Consider the following 18,300-nt stretch of genomic DNA (forward strand, 5'->3'; position numbering starts at 1 on the left):
CCCATGGGAAACCTACAAGTAGGAACTCCACATGAGTGCAATAGCATCTCCCAGTTGTATTCCTCAGCAACTGGTATACAGCGGCATACTGTCACTGATACTCAAGGATATATATATATATATATATAAAAAATTATCGTAACTAGTAACCACTCACAGCCTTATTCTCCACTAATTTGTCTAATCCCCTTTTAAAACCATCCAAATTGGTGGCCATCACTACATCTTGTGGTAGCAAATTCCACAGTTCAACTGTGAAGAAGTAGTTCCTTTTATCTGTCCTGAATCTCTCACCCTTCCACTTCATGGAATGAGCTACAAATTTTAAAGGGACAATTGGACCCCAACAGCAGATTGATAATGTCAACAGATAGTGTGAGAGAGTTAAACAAGCCTTTAAGAAATGAGATAAAAGTGATCTGATATACCTTCATGTGGGGTTTCACACTGTTCTTTCACACAGTAAACTATCACTTGCTTATCTAGGTATCTTACAATGAAGAACAATGGCTAGATCAGGGGAGGGAAACCTCCAGCCCGTGGGCCTAATCTGGTCTGTGCTGGGATCCAATCCAGCCCACAGAAGGTTCAGCACCCTCTGTAGGTTCCCTCTCCTGCCCTCCCCAAGCCCTGCCTCCTGTTGGCTCAATGAAGAATCCCTTTGTGATCTCCGATCAGAGCTAAGCTATGGATTTCCCCCATACCACTTGGCCAGAACTTGCAGGGGATGACTCCTGTAAGTCCTGGCTGAGTCCCTTCTCAAGCCATTCATACCCTGATCGGGACACAAGCAACGCAGGAAGAAGCAGTCTACTCCAAGCACCAGTTGAGTGTCTTCCCACCCTGCTTGCGCTCCAATCAGGATTTGAGTGGGGCGGAAAGGAAGCACTCGGCTGGCGCTTGCAGGAGCTGGCTCCTAAAAGCACTGGCAGAGTGGCTTTACAGTTGCTTTTTTCCTCTGCACAGAAAAAAAAGAATAAGGAAAAAGAAAGTGATGCGGTTCTGTTGACATCATGAGAGGGGGAGGGCCCTTGGATGGGGCTCTACCCCCTTGATGTCATCTGGCCCACCAGGCTTGGTCGGGGGGACAATCCAGCCCCCAGACCAAAAGAGGTTGCCCCCTAGACCAAATAATAGCAACTTTGGAAAGCTCCTGCTCCTTAGTGGTTACTTGCCCCATTTCCTCCCAGTCTACTGAACATTTCATACATTTGAGAACTATGTAAATAATAGCCTGCTGAATTTGTTGACTTCTATCATCCATTTTCTTTGTACGGTTTTTTATATATACATTTGCTCATTCCACAGTAAACATGTGTACTGGAAAAAAGTAGATAAACACACCAAACAGTTGAAGGACAAGAAGATTGCGGCTAAGGCAGCCTTACCTGAGCACCCACAAGCTGCAGCAAGGCTGAGTTCACAGGAAGGTGCTCGATATCTGTGTTGATATTGGTCTGGTCAAAGGGGCATGCCTTCCGGTGGAGCTTGTTCAGGCACATCTTGCAGACTGTGTGGCCACAGCCCAGGCTGATGGGCTTCCGGATCGTTTCGTCGAACGTCTGCGTGCAAATCGGGCAGGAGAGAAAATCCGTCCATTGTGGAGCTTGTACAGGCATTGCTTCAGGCGTTATTTCACAAGACAAAATCTAAAGCAGATTCCACTGGAATCAAATTTTTTTGGAAAAAAATTGTTTTTAAATATCTTCTGTAAGTACAGACAGTCAGCACATAGTGTGAAATATATCCTGAAAGAGTAAACAGAAAGAAAAAAGAAGTTAGCACACCCAGATATATTAATCTACCTGATTGATCTACCTGATTAAGGCATATAGTCTTGACAGAGTACTTGGGAGCAGTGACTTCCATTTTATTCCCATGCTTGACCTAACTTTGGGAAACTCATTTATCCCAATGCCTCAGAATCATTATTTGACTACACCAAAAACTGTAGTACATATTGTAGGTTTGGGCTGCCTGACATGATTGAAAAGTAAAGATCCCAAGAGCTTTCTTTTGGGGATGGGGGGGCACTTTCTTAAGTTCCTTTTATCAGAGTTTTGGGAAATTACAGACTGGGTAAGATGCAAGCATTCGAAAGACAGGGAGCCAGAAAAAGCAGGAAAACAAGGAAGTGATTCTCCTTTCTTTTTCCTCTTCTCCCTTCTGCCTTGGTGCTGAAATCGTGCCAGATGCAATAAAAGTTGGAAAGCATCACCCAATCTCTGATCTGTTTCAGGGCATGTCAGGTTTCCTACTGACCTTCCGTTCCCACTTCCAGCTGGCTTTCACCAACTACTAGGGGGTGGGGTCTCCCTCACTGAAAATCTTCAAACAGAGGCTGGATAGCCATCTGCTGAGGCTACTCTAGCTCTGAATTCCCTGAATCAAGCTGAAGGTGAGACTAAATGGCCTATGTGGAAAGAGTGGGATCTGCTGGAGTTTCATGATAGCAAAGTCTAACTTCAAGCCAGGCTGACAAACTGCAGAACTGAAGAGCAGCTGAGTCCTATACTTAGATGTAGGGTAACAGCTTTGAAGTTTTGAGCAGAATGAGAAATCAGCATTTTGAGACAGGTTTCATAAAATCTTAGGAGTGGAAGGGATCTCACAAATTATCTAGCTAGCCTGTATCTAAAGTATTCCTGCAAGTTGCCTGTTCAACCTTTTCACAGAAAGCAAATCCACCATCTCTTTAATAAAATGGAGCAGTAGAACTGCTTAAAGATTTGAGCTAGAACTTACATACAGAGGTCTGCTACTGATCATGCCTCCATTGCTTCTTTAAGAGTGCCAAATTAACAGGAATAAGCTTAAGAAAGATTCCCATGAATGAAAGTTACAGCTGGGGAAGCTGCCTGCAAAATCTTCTAGTACCCAAAATTATATCCAACCCTGTACTGGTTGTAACACACTCACCTGTTTCCTAGTATTAAGAGAAAACAAAATACAGGAGGAATTGTGCCTATCATTTCAACTCTCGCCTACAGCAATCCTGCTCCCCCCCCCCCAACTTCATGCCTATTCTATCCTGAAAATGCTCACTACTGTAGAAGGGAAAGCATGCATTTTTCAGAACAGATTGCTCCATGGCTGTAACACAGACCATCTGCCCTGTGTCACCACTGCTACATGCAGTGTGGGTTAGGCATAGGCATACTGCATTTATTCTTTCTTTCTGTAACCCTGCCCACTTTGGGAATAAACTCCGGCCTGAAGTCAGAGCATTATGAACAGGATTACAACTGCAGGTGCAGTTAGCAACACAGTGCCTGTGAGCACAACATCACTCCTGGACATCCCCTTGGCACCCACCAAGGCCTCCTTCCCCTCCCAATACTTTCTGAAATTGTATATATGTTTTTAATTTTTAAAGAATTGCTTACTAGGGCAGATGTTCCGCCCTCCTTCCCCTTCCCGCCTCTGGGCCCCAAATGGGCTGCAGGCTGGAGTTCTGCTCTTTTCCAGCCAGCCTAAACTGAAACTAAAGTGTGTGTGTGGGGGGGATGCTGCTGCTAGGTAAGCTTGGGGGACTGGTGAAAGCAGGAAGCAGGGACTTGGGGGGCAAGGAGGCAGAGGAAGGACAGCAGGAGGGCTAAGAAAGGCAGCGACCTGGAGAGTGGGAGAGGGCTAGGAAAGGGCTGGGAAGAGGAGGAATGTGTGTGTGTTTGTGTGATGGACAAATGGGGCATGTAGTTGTGTGCCTGTGAACGGGTGGGTGTTTTCAGGGGCGGGGGGATTCTGCAACAGAGTGCAGTTGATTTATGTATGTGTTGGACATGTGGAGTGTATGTTTTTTGTGTCTGTTGTTTGGAGAAATTATTTTGGGATTATCTTCCTATTTGGGGGCAATAAATTTGAGGGAATTTTATAAGAATTTATTTAGAGGTGATCTGGGGAAACTGGCTTGATTTTCTGTGTAGGTGTTTTGTTGGAGCAGAAAACTGGGTTCAAAGGAGTGTGTGCGCTTTTAACCTCAACCGTCTGCTTTTTGATGAAATCACTGTTTTGTTGCAGTAGTAAATTCTGTAACTGCCAACGCCCCATGGCAACCGCTTTGTAGCTCCCTTGCAGCTGCCACCCTGGTCACATAAACAGCTGCCTTTCTGTGACAGGGCCCAAAACATTTCTATCAAAAAACCCAAATGTGTTCACATGCCTAAAAAGATTGGAGACTGCTAAACTAGACTGATGTGATGCTACTTGATTGAATATTTTCCCAAACATCTATTAATGATACAGCACTTTCACCTGACTACCCACAAAGTTGTAAGGGCATGTCTACAGGACATATAATATTCTCTTAATAAAGGAGGTGATGTGTGTACCAAAGTTAAAATGAGTGCACTAAGAAAGCATGAGAAACTTTTGCAAAGTTTTCCTCTCTGGTTTCCTGGAAGAAATTCTTGCCACTGATAACCGGGCAAGTGACCATTCACAAGTCTGTTTTTAAGGTAGGAGTGGGAAAGACAACAATGATGGCTGAGATTCTCAGGATGCAGAATTCTGCACTCAATCCCAAATTCCATGCTTTTGCTGTGCTTACATGGAAACTAGTGCTCACATAGCCCTGATTACTTGTTAGTGTTAAACAGCATTTTGTATGTATAGTACTTTTTCAGTTAGCTGCTTTGCTGTTTTATAAGTTTAAGAACAGCAGAATCTCCAAAAGAGACCACTGTAAAAGCTACAGACATTTTATTAGGGCCACCTCCATAGGTATTCATATATTCAGATCTGATCAGCCTTTATTTCACAACCCAAGTCAACTAGGACTGTATAAACTGGTCAAGGTCATACCCTATCTTAAAATGAGACCCTGATAAAACAGTATGAAGTCTTATTATCCATGTTTGAGAGGGAGCAAGGGAGGGGAGCTGAGAGAACAGAGGCTTGCCTAAGGCCAAAAAAGTGTGGCCAGGGTGAGATCTGAGGTCAGGGACTTCTGGCTCACAGTTCCTATTCTTAGCTGCTATGTTACACCAGCTCTCTGAGGCACTTTCAGTATGCAAACTTCCATGGTGTGGGAGACAAATACTCTATATCCTGCCTCAGAGAGTTGCTAGTTTCTTGGACTTCAGAGGAAGTAAGTAACCATGAAATCAAAGGTAATTTATATATTTCCCAAGATACTTCCATAAGCTCCCAGGCAGAAGTTAATAGTTCAGTTAATCACTTCTTAGGGAAGACTAGCTCTTAGAGCATTCCACAAAAACTCATATTTGCTCTTTTAATTTTTGATCCTTCTAAAATATAGTTGTCACTTATGAGGCTTGTTTCTACCATCCTGGTAGAATCTATGGGTGTACAACCTCATGAGTACCTCAAGTAATAGTCCTCCATCTAGTTTCTAGATCTCTGTTCATACTAGACAGCTCAAACAAATGCATCTCTCCTGTGGGTGTATTTGCCAGTTCAGAGTTAAGTACAATAAATGTGAGAAATTAGGTATTGGGCAGAGTTGTCAGCATCCTACGAAACTCAGCATTCACTTTTTAAATGAAGCAAAATTTCTAGCACCAATAGCTACAAGAAGACTTGGAAGTGTGTGACCAAGGTCTAGTGAAATCTACAAAGCTAGTGTGGAACTCCAGTGGTAAAGATGCAGGCCATGATTAGCAGAACATGAATAAACTATGCAGAGAAGCAGACAAGTATATATGTTAAAATAACATAATTTATACAGATTGGAAAATTCAGGGTTTTTTTTCTGGTGTAGAATATAATTGCCTTGTCACAAAGTTTTGATTTTTTTGAAAGCAAAGAAAGGCAGGTTGCTTACCTGCAACTGTGGTTCTTTGAGTGGTCATCTGTGCATTCACACATATGAACTCTGTGCCTGCACGGAGCCTCATTCGGGAAACTTCTATAGCTGATGAACATTTTTGGCGGGAACCCTCTCGCATCGTCCCACTGTGCATGATCAAGTGAGTTCCCACCTATCTCCTCAGTTCCTCGAGACTGCAAAAAACAGTTAGTCTCTGATCCAAGGAGCCCTCAGTATCAAGATCAGGATGATATTGACACCGAAGAGGGGACGGTGGGTGGGTTGTGTGAATGCACAGATGACCACTCAAAGAACCAGTTACAGGTATGCAATCTGCCTTTCTTCTTCATCTCTGTGCATCACACATATGGGCAAATGACAAGCCAACTTACGGGAGGAGGGTAGGTGTCCTACTGTAAAATGGGCAAAAGAACTGATCTCCCAAATGTGCAACCCAACCTTGCATGCATGTCCAATTTATAATGCTTCATAAAAGTCAAAGGGTAGACCACATTGCGGCCTTGCATTGGTCCTTTAAAGTCACCCCTCTCGCAAAAGCAGTCAACGTTGCAATGGCCCTTGTCAAATGTGCTCAGATCTGGTGAAGAGGCACTTGACTGAGAAGCTGGTATGTCAGTTTGATAGTCTGAACTATCCAAGCAGCCACCCTCTGGGATGATACTGGTAAGCCCTTGTTCAGACCAGCGTAGCATACAAACAGCCTTTTTGATTTCTGAAATGATTCAGTTCTTGCCTTGTAAAGTGCTAAGGCCCTTCGTACATTGAGATTGTGCAAACGTCTCTTCAGCTCCGAAGAAGGTAAAGGAAAAAAGGCTGGGAGCACAATCGATTGATATGGAACTCCAATACCACCTTAGGAAGAAATGCGAGGTTGGGATGAAGGACAACTTTGTCTTTATGAAACACCGTAAATGGAATATCGATACGGAGGGCACCGAGTTCACATGCTCTTCTCAATGATGTGATTGCTACTAAAAATGCCACTTTCCACAAGAGTAAATGGATATTAATTGTAGCCACTGGTTCAAAGAGTTTTGTCATTAAATCCTGCAGCACCAACAAAAGATTCCACTGTGGAGCCACTGGAGGAACCAAGTTCCGTAGCCCACGCAGAAATTGCTTGGTGAGAGGGTGAGTAAAAATTGTATATCCCTGTATCTGTCCTCTCATAACTGAGGCAGCTGCACTGTAGGCTCTAACAGAGGAGAACTTAGACCCCTCTCAAACAAATGATGAAGGAAAGAAAGAATATCTGAAATTGAACTTGAAGTAGGACAAAATCCTTTCGAAACAGCAAAATTCTCAAACATCGTCCATTTATTCCAGTACGACCTTCGGGTAGCTGGTTCCTTGCAGCATCCAATACCCATTGTACCTCAGATGACATGGAACTTCGAGCGCCTTCTATGGAATTCTCCATGCTGTCAGCTTCAGAGTGTCTAGATCCGGATGCTGGATCCATCCTCAATCCTGTGAGATTAGATCCTGTTGGAGCGGAAGGTGAAGAAAACTTCCTTTGGCCCTGTCAGACAGGATTGTGAACCATGGTTGTCTTGGCCACCAAGATGCGATCAACAGAAGGTCTTCTCCTCTTCCTCCTTAAGGCAGTGAGCAGGGGGTTGGACTCAATGGGCTTATAGGCCCTTCCAGCCCTACTGTTCAATGAGTCTATGATCTTCGCAATCACTCTTGGTAGCAGAGGAAATGGAGAAAAGAGACAGAACGCTCTGCTCCATTGAAGGAAAAAGGTGTCCCCCAACGATGCTCGACCGATTCCTGCTCTCGAGCAGAACATTTTGCAAACTGCATTTGACAAGTTCTGCACCTAGGAAAAAGAAACCAAATGCCCAGTTATAAGAAGGGTGATACTTGGCTCAACAATATTACAAGCAAGAAGGATCCTGGAATTGTTGTAGATCACAAGCTGAATATGAGCCAACAATGTGATGTGGCTGCAAAAAAGGCAAATGCTATTTGGGGCTGCATTAATAGAAGTATAGCTTCCAAATTATGTGAAGTACTAGTTCCCGTCTGCTCAGCACTGGTTAGGCCTCATCTGGAGTACTGTGTCCAGTTCTGGGCACCGCACTTTAAGAAGGATGCAGACAAGCTGGGGAGGATTCAGAGGGGGGCAACAAGAGATGATTAGGGGACTGGAAACAAAGCCCTATGAGGAGAGACTGGAAGAATTGGGCATGTTTAGCCTTGAGAAGAGAAGAGGCGAGATAGGATAGTGCTCTTCAAGGACTTGAAAGGTTGTCATAAAGGCCAGGATCTCGTCTCCATCATCCCAGAGTGCAGGATGTAGAATAATGAGCTCAAGTGACAGGGAGCCAGATTCCGGCTGAACATCAGGAAAAACTTCCTGACTGATAGAGCATTATGACAATGGAACCAATTCCCTAGGGAGGTGGTGGGCTCTCCCACACTGGAGGCATTCAAGATGAAGCTGGATAGCCAGTTGTCAGGGATGCTTTGACTTGGATTCCTGCATTGAGCAGGGGGTTGGACTCGATGGTCTTATAGGCCCCTTCCTACCCTACTATTCTATTATTCTATGATTTGTGAAAATCCACAGGTCCACAGACAGATGTCCCCATTTCCGAAATAAGCGGGATGACCAGAGACATTTTGACTGTGAGAATCTGCTACTGTGTTGTCTACTCCCACGATGTGCATCGCTGTCAAGCGGATGCTCCTCGGTACACTCCAATCATAGATCTTGATAGTGAGGCCCACCAGTCTGGATGAATGGGTTTGTTCAGGTGCCAAAGAACAAAAGCGTTGTTCGTTAAAATCTGGACATGTCTGTCCCATAGGTAATTCAGAAAAGGCTTTTAAGGCCTTCCATACCGCTAATAACTCCAGCAAATTGATGTGAGCCGTCCTTTCTGTACTCGACCACCGACCTTGAATCTGCAAATAGCCACCCCAACTAACGAGAGAGGCATGTGCGGTGAGAACTCGAGAAGGGGGAGGTTGTACAAAGAGGATGCCTTGATTGAGGTTGACTGGATTCATCCACCAGCGAAGAGAGGAAGCAATGCTGATTGGAATCAGCAGCCACATTCGATGAGCATCATTCTCTTGGTGGAAAGCATGAATAAACCAGTTCTGTAAAGGTCTCATCCTTAGAAGCATTTCTGAGGGAGGTATGCCCGCCCTGCCTTCACGTCCAAGACTGCTCCAATGAACTGTATAGTCTGAGTGAGAGATAATGTTGACTTCTCCTTGTTGAGACATAGACCCAGAGCATCTAAGAGATTCAGGACAAATACAATGGTGTGATCTAGAGACTTCTTGGATGGGTCTACCAGAAGCCAGTCGTCCAGATACGGGTAGACTTCGACCCCCCTGAGATGGAGATATGCACAGACTACTGCCATGCATTTTGTGAACATCCTCAGGACGATAGCTAACTTGAAGGGTAGCACCTGAAATTGGAACATGTTGGAACCGATTGCAAAACAAAGGAACCTCTGACATACTTCTATGTTGATGTGGAAGTAAGCAACTTTGAGGTCCACTGCAGCAAACCAGATGCCCTTTCTCAAGTGGGGAAGGATTGTTGCCAGTGTAGTCATTCTGAATCTCTTGGGTGTGATAAACTCGTTTAGGAGCCGCACATTTAAGATTGGATGGAGTCCTCCATCCCTTTTGGGAACTGTACAATATCGGGAGAAAAAACTCCCATTCATTTGGCCGAGTGGGACATGCTGAATTACACCCTTCCGAAGGAGTAGTTCCATCTCGAGGTGCAATGGTTCCGACAGTGCAGTCACTCTTAGGACTCCTACCGGTGGAGGGACATCAAATTTGATCTTGTATCCATGGTGAACAATAGCCAGCACCCAAGCATATGATATTATTGTCTGCCAAGGTGGGAGAAATAAAGATAGGCAGTTGCCGAAAGTTGTGGTAATCAGCGGGGGAACAACACGGAGAAGTTCCATGTCAAAGGCACCGCTTGGAAGAATTGTCAGACTTCATATGAGATTGGCGAAACTTGGAGAAAGAATGCTGTTTCCTCTGTTGTTGTGGCTGTTGCTGGTACCGTGGAGCACGATCTGTAGCTTGCCTTTGAAAGTACCATTGATGCTGTCAAAAGCAACGCTGAGGCCTGAAGGGTTGCTGTTCTAGTGGTTGTCTAATCCCCATCTTCTTTGCTGTTGATCTTGCTTTTTGCACAGAATCCATTTGCTCATCTGTTTTAGAATTAAATAATCTTTCTCCATCACAACATAAATCTTCAATCCTACAATGGGCCTCTGGTATTAATCCAGCTGAATGGAGCCAGGCATGATGCTAAAGCACAACAGAAGCTACCATGGATTTCGCATTGCAATTCACCTGATGACAGGTGGCATTTCTTTGTTGTCTGGAGAGTTTCACTGCTTCTGTCTGAAACATTCTGGCGAGCTCTCTCTGGTCTTCTGGGAGGTAAGTACATAAAGAGTCCATCTTCTCCCAAAGAAATAATTGATAACATGACATCATCGCCTGATAGTTCACCACGCGAAGTTCCAAGGCCAAAGAAGAATACATTCTATGTCCCATGAGGTCAAGTCTACACCCTTCCTTATCCATCGGGGATGCATGAGGCTTCTGAGATCGACCTTGAGCCGACTCTACAATGATCGAATTTGGGCATGGGTGAGAAAAAAGGAAGGAGGCGTCCTTTTCCTGTACCTTATACATGGATTCTAGATGCTTTGAGGTGGGTGCCATCAATGACAGGGTATTCCAAGTCTGCTTCACAGTCTGTAAAAGCATGGGAAGAAAAGGAACCACTACTGCCACCGATGCCTCAGTATACATGGCAGAAAACCTCCCTCATCCATGACATGATCCTGGATGAGGGTGTAGACCTGGCATGTATTATGGAGACCTGGCTGGCCGAGGCTGCTGCTCCAACCCTTGCAGCCATGTGTCCAGCCGGATTTTTGTATGCACAGCAGCCGAGGGCTGGGATCAGGGAGGGGGTGTGGCTGTTATCTACCGAGAGTCCTTGGTCTTCACCAGACTCCCTCTCCAGGAGACCAAGGTTGCTGAGTGCATGTACTGGAGGTTGGGCCCAAAGGGCAGTCTGGGGATTCTGCTCGTGTACCGTCCACCCCGCTGCACGACTGACTCTCTGACCGAGGTGCTTGAGGTGGTCTCTGATGTGCGTGTACAGTCCCCTAACTTATTGGTGTTGGGGGACTTCAACGTACATTCGGAGGCCATCCTCACAGGAGCACCTCGGGACTTCATGGAGACCATGGCCTCCTGGGAGCTGCACCATATTCTAACTGAATATGGTTATTCCATATAGAGCCAGCATAGTGTAGCGGCTAGAGTGCTGGACTGGGAGTCGGGAGATCCGGGTTCTAGTCCCCACTCGGCCATGGAAGCTCACTGGGTGACTTTGGGCCAGTCACATACTCTCAGCTCAACCTACCTCACAGGGTTGCTGTTGTGAGGATAAAATGGAGAGGAGGAGGATTATGTACGCCACCTTGAGTTCCTTGGAGGAAAAAAGGCGGGATATAAATGTAATAAATAAATAAATAAATAAACTGGGCCCACCCATGTAGCTGGTCATGCGCTAGACCTTGTGTTTGTTTCTGGAGAAGTGGGGAGTGATCTGGAAGTCGGGGGTATATCCACCACCCCCTTGTCATGGTCAGATCACTATCTGGTGACGTTGGACTTCTCGGTTCCACAACCCCTCCGCAGGGGTGGAGGACTCATTAAAATGGTCCGCCCCAGGCGTCTTATGGATCCAAATGGATTCCTGAACGCGCTTGGGGATTCTCTGGGGCACGCCAATGGCCACTCGGTCGAGACCCTGGTGGGTGGCTGGAATGCCGCAATCACTGGGGCATTAGATTGGGTGGCTCCGAAACGCCCTCTCCCCCTGAACAGGGCTCGGACTGCACCATGGTTCAATCCGCGGTTACGAGCTCTGAAACAGGAGGTGAGACGGCTAGAGCGCCGGTGGCGGAAGTCTCGCTCCAAAGACGATCAGAAACGGGCTAGAGCTGTATCTTCAGCCTATCACGTGGCGGTGAAGGCAGCAAAAAAGGAATATTATGCTGCCTGTATCGCATCTGCAGAGTGCTGTCCCAGGAGGCTGTTCCAAGTGGTCCGGACCCTGGTTGGTCCTGTGGCTCCGGAACCACTGGAGCATTCTAAGGCCTCCTGTGAGGCCTTGGCAAGGCATTTTGCAGCTAAAATTGATCAGATTAGGTGTGTTACTCTGCACGCTGTGGATACAGTTAGTGAGCAAGAGGCGGCCTGTGGCAAACTGGTTTTGTGGGATCGGTTCCAGCTTCTTCCTCCTGATGAAGTGGACAAGGTGCTTTCATCTGTACAGCTGACCACCTGCTTATTTGATCCTTGCCCATCTTGGCTCATTATGGGCTGCAGAGAGAGACTGGGTGAGGGGATCAGGGCGGTGGTGAACGCCTCCCTTGAGGAGGGAGTGATGCCATCAGCCCTCAAGGAGGCAGTGATAAGACCGCTCTTAAAGAAGCCCTCCTCGGATCCTCAAGTTTTGAACAACTTTCGCCCAGTCTCAAATCTGCCATTTTGGGGCAAGGTGATTGAGCGGGTGGTGGTGGTGCAGTTGAAGACACATTTGGAAGAAACTGATTATCTAGACCCATTTCAGTCGGGCTTCAGGCCTGGGCATGGGACAGAAACGGCCTTGGTCGCCTTGGTAGATGATATGAGGAGGGCTCTGGATAGGGGTGAATGCTCCTTCCTTGTTCTCCTCGACCTCTCAGCGGCTTTTGATACCGTTGACCATGGTATCCTCCTGGACCGCCTGGAGGGGTTGGGCATTGGAGACACCGTATTGCGGTGGTTCCGGTCCTTCCTCTCCGGCAGGTACCAGAGGGTAGCTCTATGAGAGGAGGTTTCGGACCCGTGGCCACTCACTTGTGGGGTGCCACAGGGTTCCATTCTCTCCCTGATGCTATTTAACATCTATGTGAAGCCGCTGGGGGCTATCATCAGGAGGTTTGGGGTGCAGTGTCATCAATATGCGGATGACACGCAGCTCTACCTCTCGTTCAAATCTTCACCAAGGTTGGCTGTAGAATCCCTGTCCAAATGTCTGGAGACGGTGAGTGGCTGGATGGGGAGGAATAAGCTGAACCCTGACAAGACTGAGGTACTTTTGGTGGGAGACAAGAGGAGGTTGGGGGATGTTGACCTGGTGTTGAATGGGGTACGGCTACCCTTGAAAGACCAGGTCCGCAGCCTGGGGGTCATTTTGGACTCCCAGCTGTCCATGGAGGCTCAGGTGTCAGCTGTGAGCTGGACAGAGCTGTATCAACTCCATCTGATACGGTGGCTGCGCCCCTTCCTTCCTGACCATCTGCTCCCATCGGTAGTACATGCCCTGGTCTCCTCTCGTTTAGACTACTGTAATGCACTCTACGTGGGGTTACCCTTGAAGACGGTTCGGAAACTGCAGCTGGTACAGAACACGGCGGCTCGCCTGATTAAAGGCAGCCGCCGGCGAGATCACATCACTCCAGTGCTGAAGGAGTTGCACTGGTTACCAGTTGTTTTCCAGGCCAAATTCAAGGTGTTGGTTTTGACCTTTAAAACCCTATATGGTTCCGGCCCAGCCTATCTTAAGGAGCGCCTCCAGCAGCACCAGACAGGCCGCTTAACAAGATCAGCCTCGGATGGCCTTCTGTTTGTCCCATCAGCCAGGACAGCTAGACTGGTGGGGACGAGGGAGAGGGCCTTTTCTGTGGTGGCCCCCACTCTGTGGAACTCCCTCCCTAGGGAACTCCGCCATGCCCCCTCTTTAATGAGCTTCTGCCACGCATTAAAAACGTGGTTGTTCAGGCAGGCATTTGAGGTGGGTTAGGGTATTTTAGAAAATGTTTTTATGGTAGAATTTTATTGTTTTGAACTGTTTTATTGTATGTTGTACATCACCCAGAGTGGCTGGGTGACCAGCCAGATGGGCGATTAATATATTTAATCATCATCATCATCATCATCAAAGACCGGATCTTGTATGTGCTCTGTGGGTTGCTGGAAATCTATCCCCAGAGACTGTGCCATTCGTAGCACCTGTTCTGAAAAATGGCCCATGTCTTTCTGTCCCTAGTACCCACCACCTCATCTAGAGAAGAAATTGAAGGAGGAATGGAGGAAAATGATGAAGAATCAGACTGATAATCGTCCACGGAGTCTTGGGAGAGTTCCGCCTGTTGTATTGTTGTTCTTTGTTTATCATGCTCTTGCACATGAGGAGATGGTGGAGGACGATTGGGAAGAGGTTGATCTACATGGCCTCGAGACTTTCCCAATGACGACAGACACGGGGGCACCAGCAGTGGTGGTAAAAAGACACTGTCATCCAGTGTGCGCACGACCAACACTTAGGTCTGTACTGTGGCGGGGTCGCCCCCAAATACCTGGGACGATCATAGCACATGTTATAGTCCCTTCGCAGTCTCCAGTCATTACACTGGTAAGATCTAAGGGGAGGCATAGTCCAGCCCAAACCACGATCCCATTCCCGGTGAGGAGAGTGAGGCCAGTCAGAATAAATATCATCATGGTATCAAAGTGGTGAATGATATTGAGCAGAAAGCTCCCTGGTAAAAGCTGACAACTGACATCATCTGTACAGAGGTGACTCTGATCTTTGGTCTCAAAGGCTCGGTATAGGAGAATGGGGCATCCATCCCATGGACTAGAATGATGTCGGTGTTGAATGGGGGAGGCCTCCCTGATCTCGCCTTCAGAGGCTGTAGACAGGAGTTCCATAAGAGGAACTGCTGTCAGTATCGATGAAAGTGTTTGAATCAGTAAATTTAGAAGAGGAGGAGGGGTAGGGATCTCCAACTCCAATGCTCTCAGACGAGTCTTTTTTTGCCTTCTTCCTTTTCTTTTTCTTAGGAACTATCTCTGGTTCAGGCTTAGAGCACTTTGTGTTTTTAGAGAACTTTTTAGCTGCAGATAGCATCAGTGATCAATCCAATGTAGGAGGATCAGTGCCCCCCACCTGATGTTGACTGAGAGGGTGAAACCAAAGCAGGTTGTGGCATGTCCGTTGTCCGTGGAGCACCCAATGGGGCCTGAGACTTTGGGGTGTCCACCACTTCCTTCGCCCTTTTCCACAAAATCACTTTCAATCTGTCCGAGCAATTTTTACAGGCTAGTTTGGAAAATGACTGGCAATGATGACAAGTTACCATAATGTGGGCCTCTTTGAGGCAAAGAAGGCATAAAGAATGTCTGTCAGAGGGGGGCAACTTGGTGCCATAGCGGACACACCTTCTGAAGGGAGCTTTTAATGCCTTATGACAGGAAAAATATATACAAAAGACTTAAAGGATAATTACTCTTTTTTTCTTTTGGTAACAAGAAGAACAAGGATAAGAAGAACCTCAGCACTAAAGTCTCCCCAAAAGTGGACAAAGTTCCCGAAGAAGCAGCTGTGATGGCGGTCGAAAAGGAACTGAGGAGATAGGCAGTAAGCCACTCGGGCATGCGCAGTGGGATGGTGCAGGAGGGTTCCCACCAAAAACATTCCTCAGCTATAGAAGTTTCCCGAATGAGGCTCCACGCAGACACACAGCTCATATGTGTGATGCACAGAGACCATGAAGAAGAATACACGAGACTACCCTTTCCCCATTAACAAATGTAGTTAAGACTTTCACAAAGAAAATGACCGACAAGTCCACTGCAGGTCTGCAATTTATTGTTCAACTGGCATTTATTCCAAAACAGCATCATAATCTGCCCAGTATCATAACAGCAACAAAATCCCTTAAAAAATATTCTTCACACGCTCAAAACCTTTCATTCTAACAGCCTTGCAAAGCATTCACATTTCACAAATTTGTCATAATTATAAATGTAACTGCACTTTAAAAAAAGAATGATTCAACTGCAATATGCATGAAAAGTGCAAAGTCTCTGTTATACACTATTTCCACACCCAGTTATACAGAACAGCCTTTGAAAACAAGTCTGTCTTCTCATCAAAGAAAATATTTAGCACAATAAAGGTAGAGAAGTTTAAAAATTAAAAGATAGTCCTTAGTTTTGCTTTTAGAGTTCCATGAATACTACGAACACTCACTAGAAATAATATTCTGTATTTAACAAAATGTTAAGAACAAAAACTGTCAGAGCCAATTTACATAACAATGTTAACTGCAAAATTTAAGTATCACTTCTTCATTCTTTATATATACACGTGAACACACACACACATCACACAATCATACCAACGTCTGTCTCAGTGACACAGAGTTTTAAGAAATAAATGTCCTGAAAGGCTTACCACCATATTAGATTCAGAACACTGACTTTTCACTTTAACAAAGAGCCAAGTTAGTCAATCCACACATTCATTTATGCACGGAATTCTTTGCATATTGTCCACCCAGTCCCACACAGTTATAAACTATCTCTACCCAATAGTTGCCAAATAAAACATTCTATGTGGATACATTATATGTGGACCTGGATTTCTGCTATTCTGCTCCAAGCACTTGATCCTAGAACTCTCCTCCTTCTAGGGAATATCTCCAGGGATGTTGCTTTACTACCTAATACCTGAAAATAAATTGTAATATGAAATTACAAGGAAACCATTAAGAAGGGGGTAGACAATTGTGTCAGGATTGACCCAGCATCGCTGCAGAGCCTCTTCAGAGGTCATGGGAGTGGACTCAGAATCAGATGTGGAACAGTGAGAAGTGATGGGGGAGGGACCAGAGTTTCAGGGAGAGAATCTGTCCACGTGTAGGATGATCAGAGAAGAATCTGTCCACGTGTAGGTTGATCAGTTCGATCAAAGCCCGACCATAATCTCTCCCTCTGAGGGAGCACAGCAACTCATGGGTGGGAGGAGGTGGGTGTGACCGATGCAAGGATCAGATGTCGGGTCAAGAAGGAGGAGCAGTTTTGGGAAGTAAGGTGTTCCACAAGGTTGGCCCATCACAAGAGGTCTCTAGGAGAAGACCCTCCCTGATGGAGGGACTGGGAGAGCCTTTCAGGGCTTCTCCTTTATGGAAAAACCCTTCAGCCCTATTGGGGCTTTCTGCTTCCGTTTCCCTGCCACGATTAGGATGGGCTACTTTAGATGATGAACATGACATGGAATTGAAAACGCCCTTTCTTGGCAGCCTTGCTGGGGCTTCCTATATTTTCAATGAAACAGCGCCATTTGGTAGCCAAATTATATCCTGCAGTTTTTTTTAAATTCCAGCTTACCTCCAATTTTTTTGAAAGCGGGATAAATGGGGAAAAGTGAGGGAGACATCCTGGAGGTTGTATAAAGGACCCACAAACTTCTGTGAATGGCCAATCACAAGTGTGCAATAAATCACTCGTGCTCTCAGAGACACCCTCAGGTTCTGTACTGCAGGCTGGTGCCAGATTTGCAGCAACTTTTCTCCTAACAGTACTGCATAACTCAAAGCAATCTTTGGGTAGTCTATTTAGTATTGTGCCAGCTTAATCAGGGATGTTAGTGTTAGGTTGCCCTCGATGACAAAGTCTATAACCTGAACTGCTGTTGGACTGATCGATTCACATAATAAAACCTATTTACTTGGAGATTGACTTCTGTGTTTGACTACAAACACATCCGGAGGGCTCAAATTTGCCTGGTTCAGACACACTCTATCCCCACACTGCTCATTCTCTCTTCCCATCTTGACAGACAATCATGATTCAACACTTCCTGGGTTAATAAATCATGCCTTCCCATAACGTCTAAACTGGGAAACTATGAATCAGCAGAAGCCAGAATCTTAAAACAACTTCAAATTGTGGTTTAAGATCCTGGCTTGTTATGGTCCTGATAACCAGTTTCCTGCTTCAGATGAAATCGTACACTATGGGTTAACCTAGAAAGTGCTGAATTTTATCATGCCAAGAAGGGGGGAGGGAAGGGTAGCACGAGGCATAAGGGGTAGCATGAGCATAAGACTTGTACATCTTGGCCTATTAAGACAAGAAGCCAACATTTGAACCAGGCAACTATAAATCTTGAGGCAACCAAGTTGGGAGCTGTTCAACATCACTTTTTTGTCTCTCAAAGAAAAGACACATCATGGACCAGGAAGACATCTACTGCAAAGAATTATGTGAAACTCCGCTCCAATTCAGAGAGAGTTTGATCCCTGTTTGCTTTAAGTAGGCTTGCTGCAGCTCACTCACAGCCATCTAAGTCACAGTTTAGTTTATAGTCCTAACCAGTCCAAACAGTCTTGCTCACTTACTCAAAGATGGAAGGGAACTTTAAGAAACTCACTATTGCTGCCTAGGCAAGCATGGATGCTGTCTCATTGCCAAATTATGTGCAATGCCAGCTGAGAGTTAGCATGTTGCCAGGAAATATGCAGGAATGGTTGTTGGCATGAAGAACAAAATGTATTAAATGCTCAAAGGGCAGGAAGGCAAGCAGTGGGTGCAGTCATAGTGTATGGATTTTGAAGGTGGACCAGCAATCATTCCACCTCAGCCCATACACACTG

General features: G+C 45.8%; 1 protein-coding gene across 3 annotated transcripts in view; it reads right to left on the reverse strand.

The window, feature by feature from the left end:
• RC3H1 (ring finger and CCCH-type domains 1) overlaps nucleotides 1–18,300 on the reverse strand; it is a 96,176-nt gene that overhangs the window by 49,659 nt on the left and 28,217 nt on the right. For all 3 annotated transcript variants that reach the window (XM_084851192.1, XM_084851194.1, XM_084851193.1), the window contains exon 2: nucleotides 1,389–1,748. In XM_084851192.1, the coding sequence (XP_084707318.1) occupies nucleotides 1,389–1,619 (231 nt within the window). In that variant the 5' untranslated portion in view covers nucleotides 1,620–1,748. The remainder of the gene's footprint in view (nucleotides 1–1,388; nucleotides 1,749–18,300) is intronic.

Source organism: Heloderma suspectum, chromosome 4 (assembly GCF_057233095.1).
Source record: "Heloderma suspectum isolate Gila_16-S chromosome 4, 16-S_ref, whole genome shotgun sequence".
Lineage (NCBI taxonomy): Eukaryota > Metazoa > Chordata > Lepidosauria > Squamata > Helodermatidae > Heloderma > Heloderma suspectum.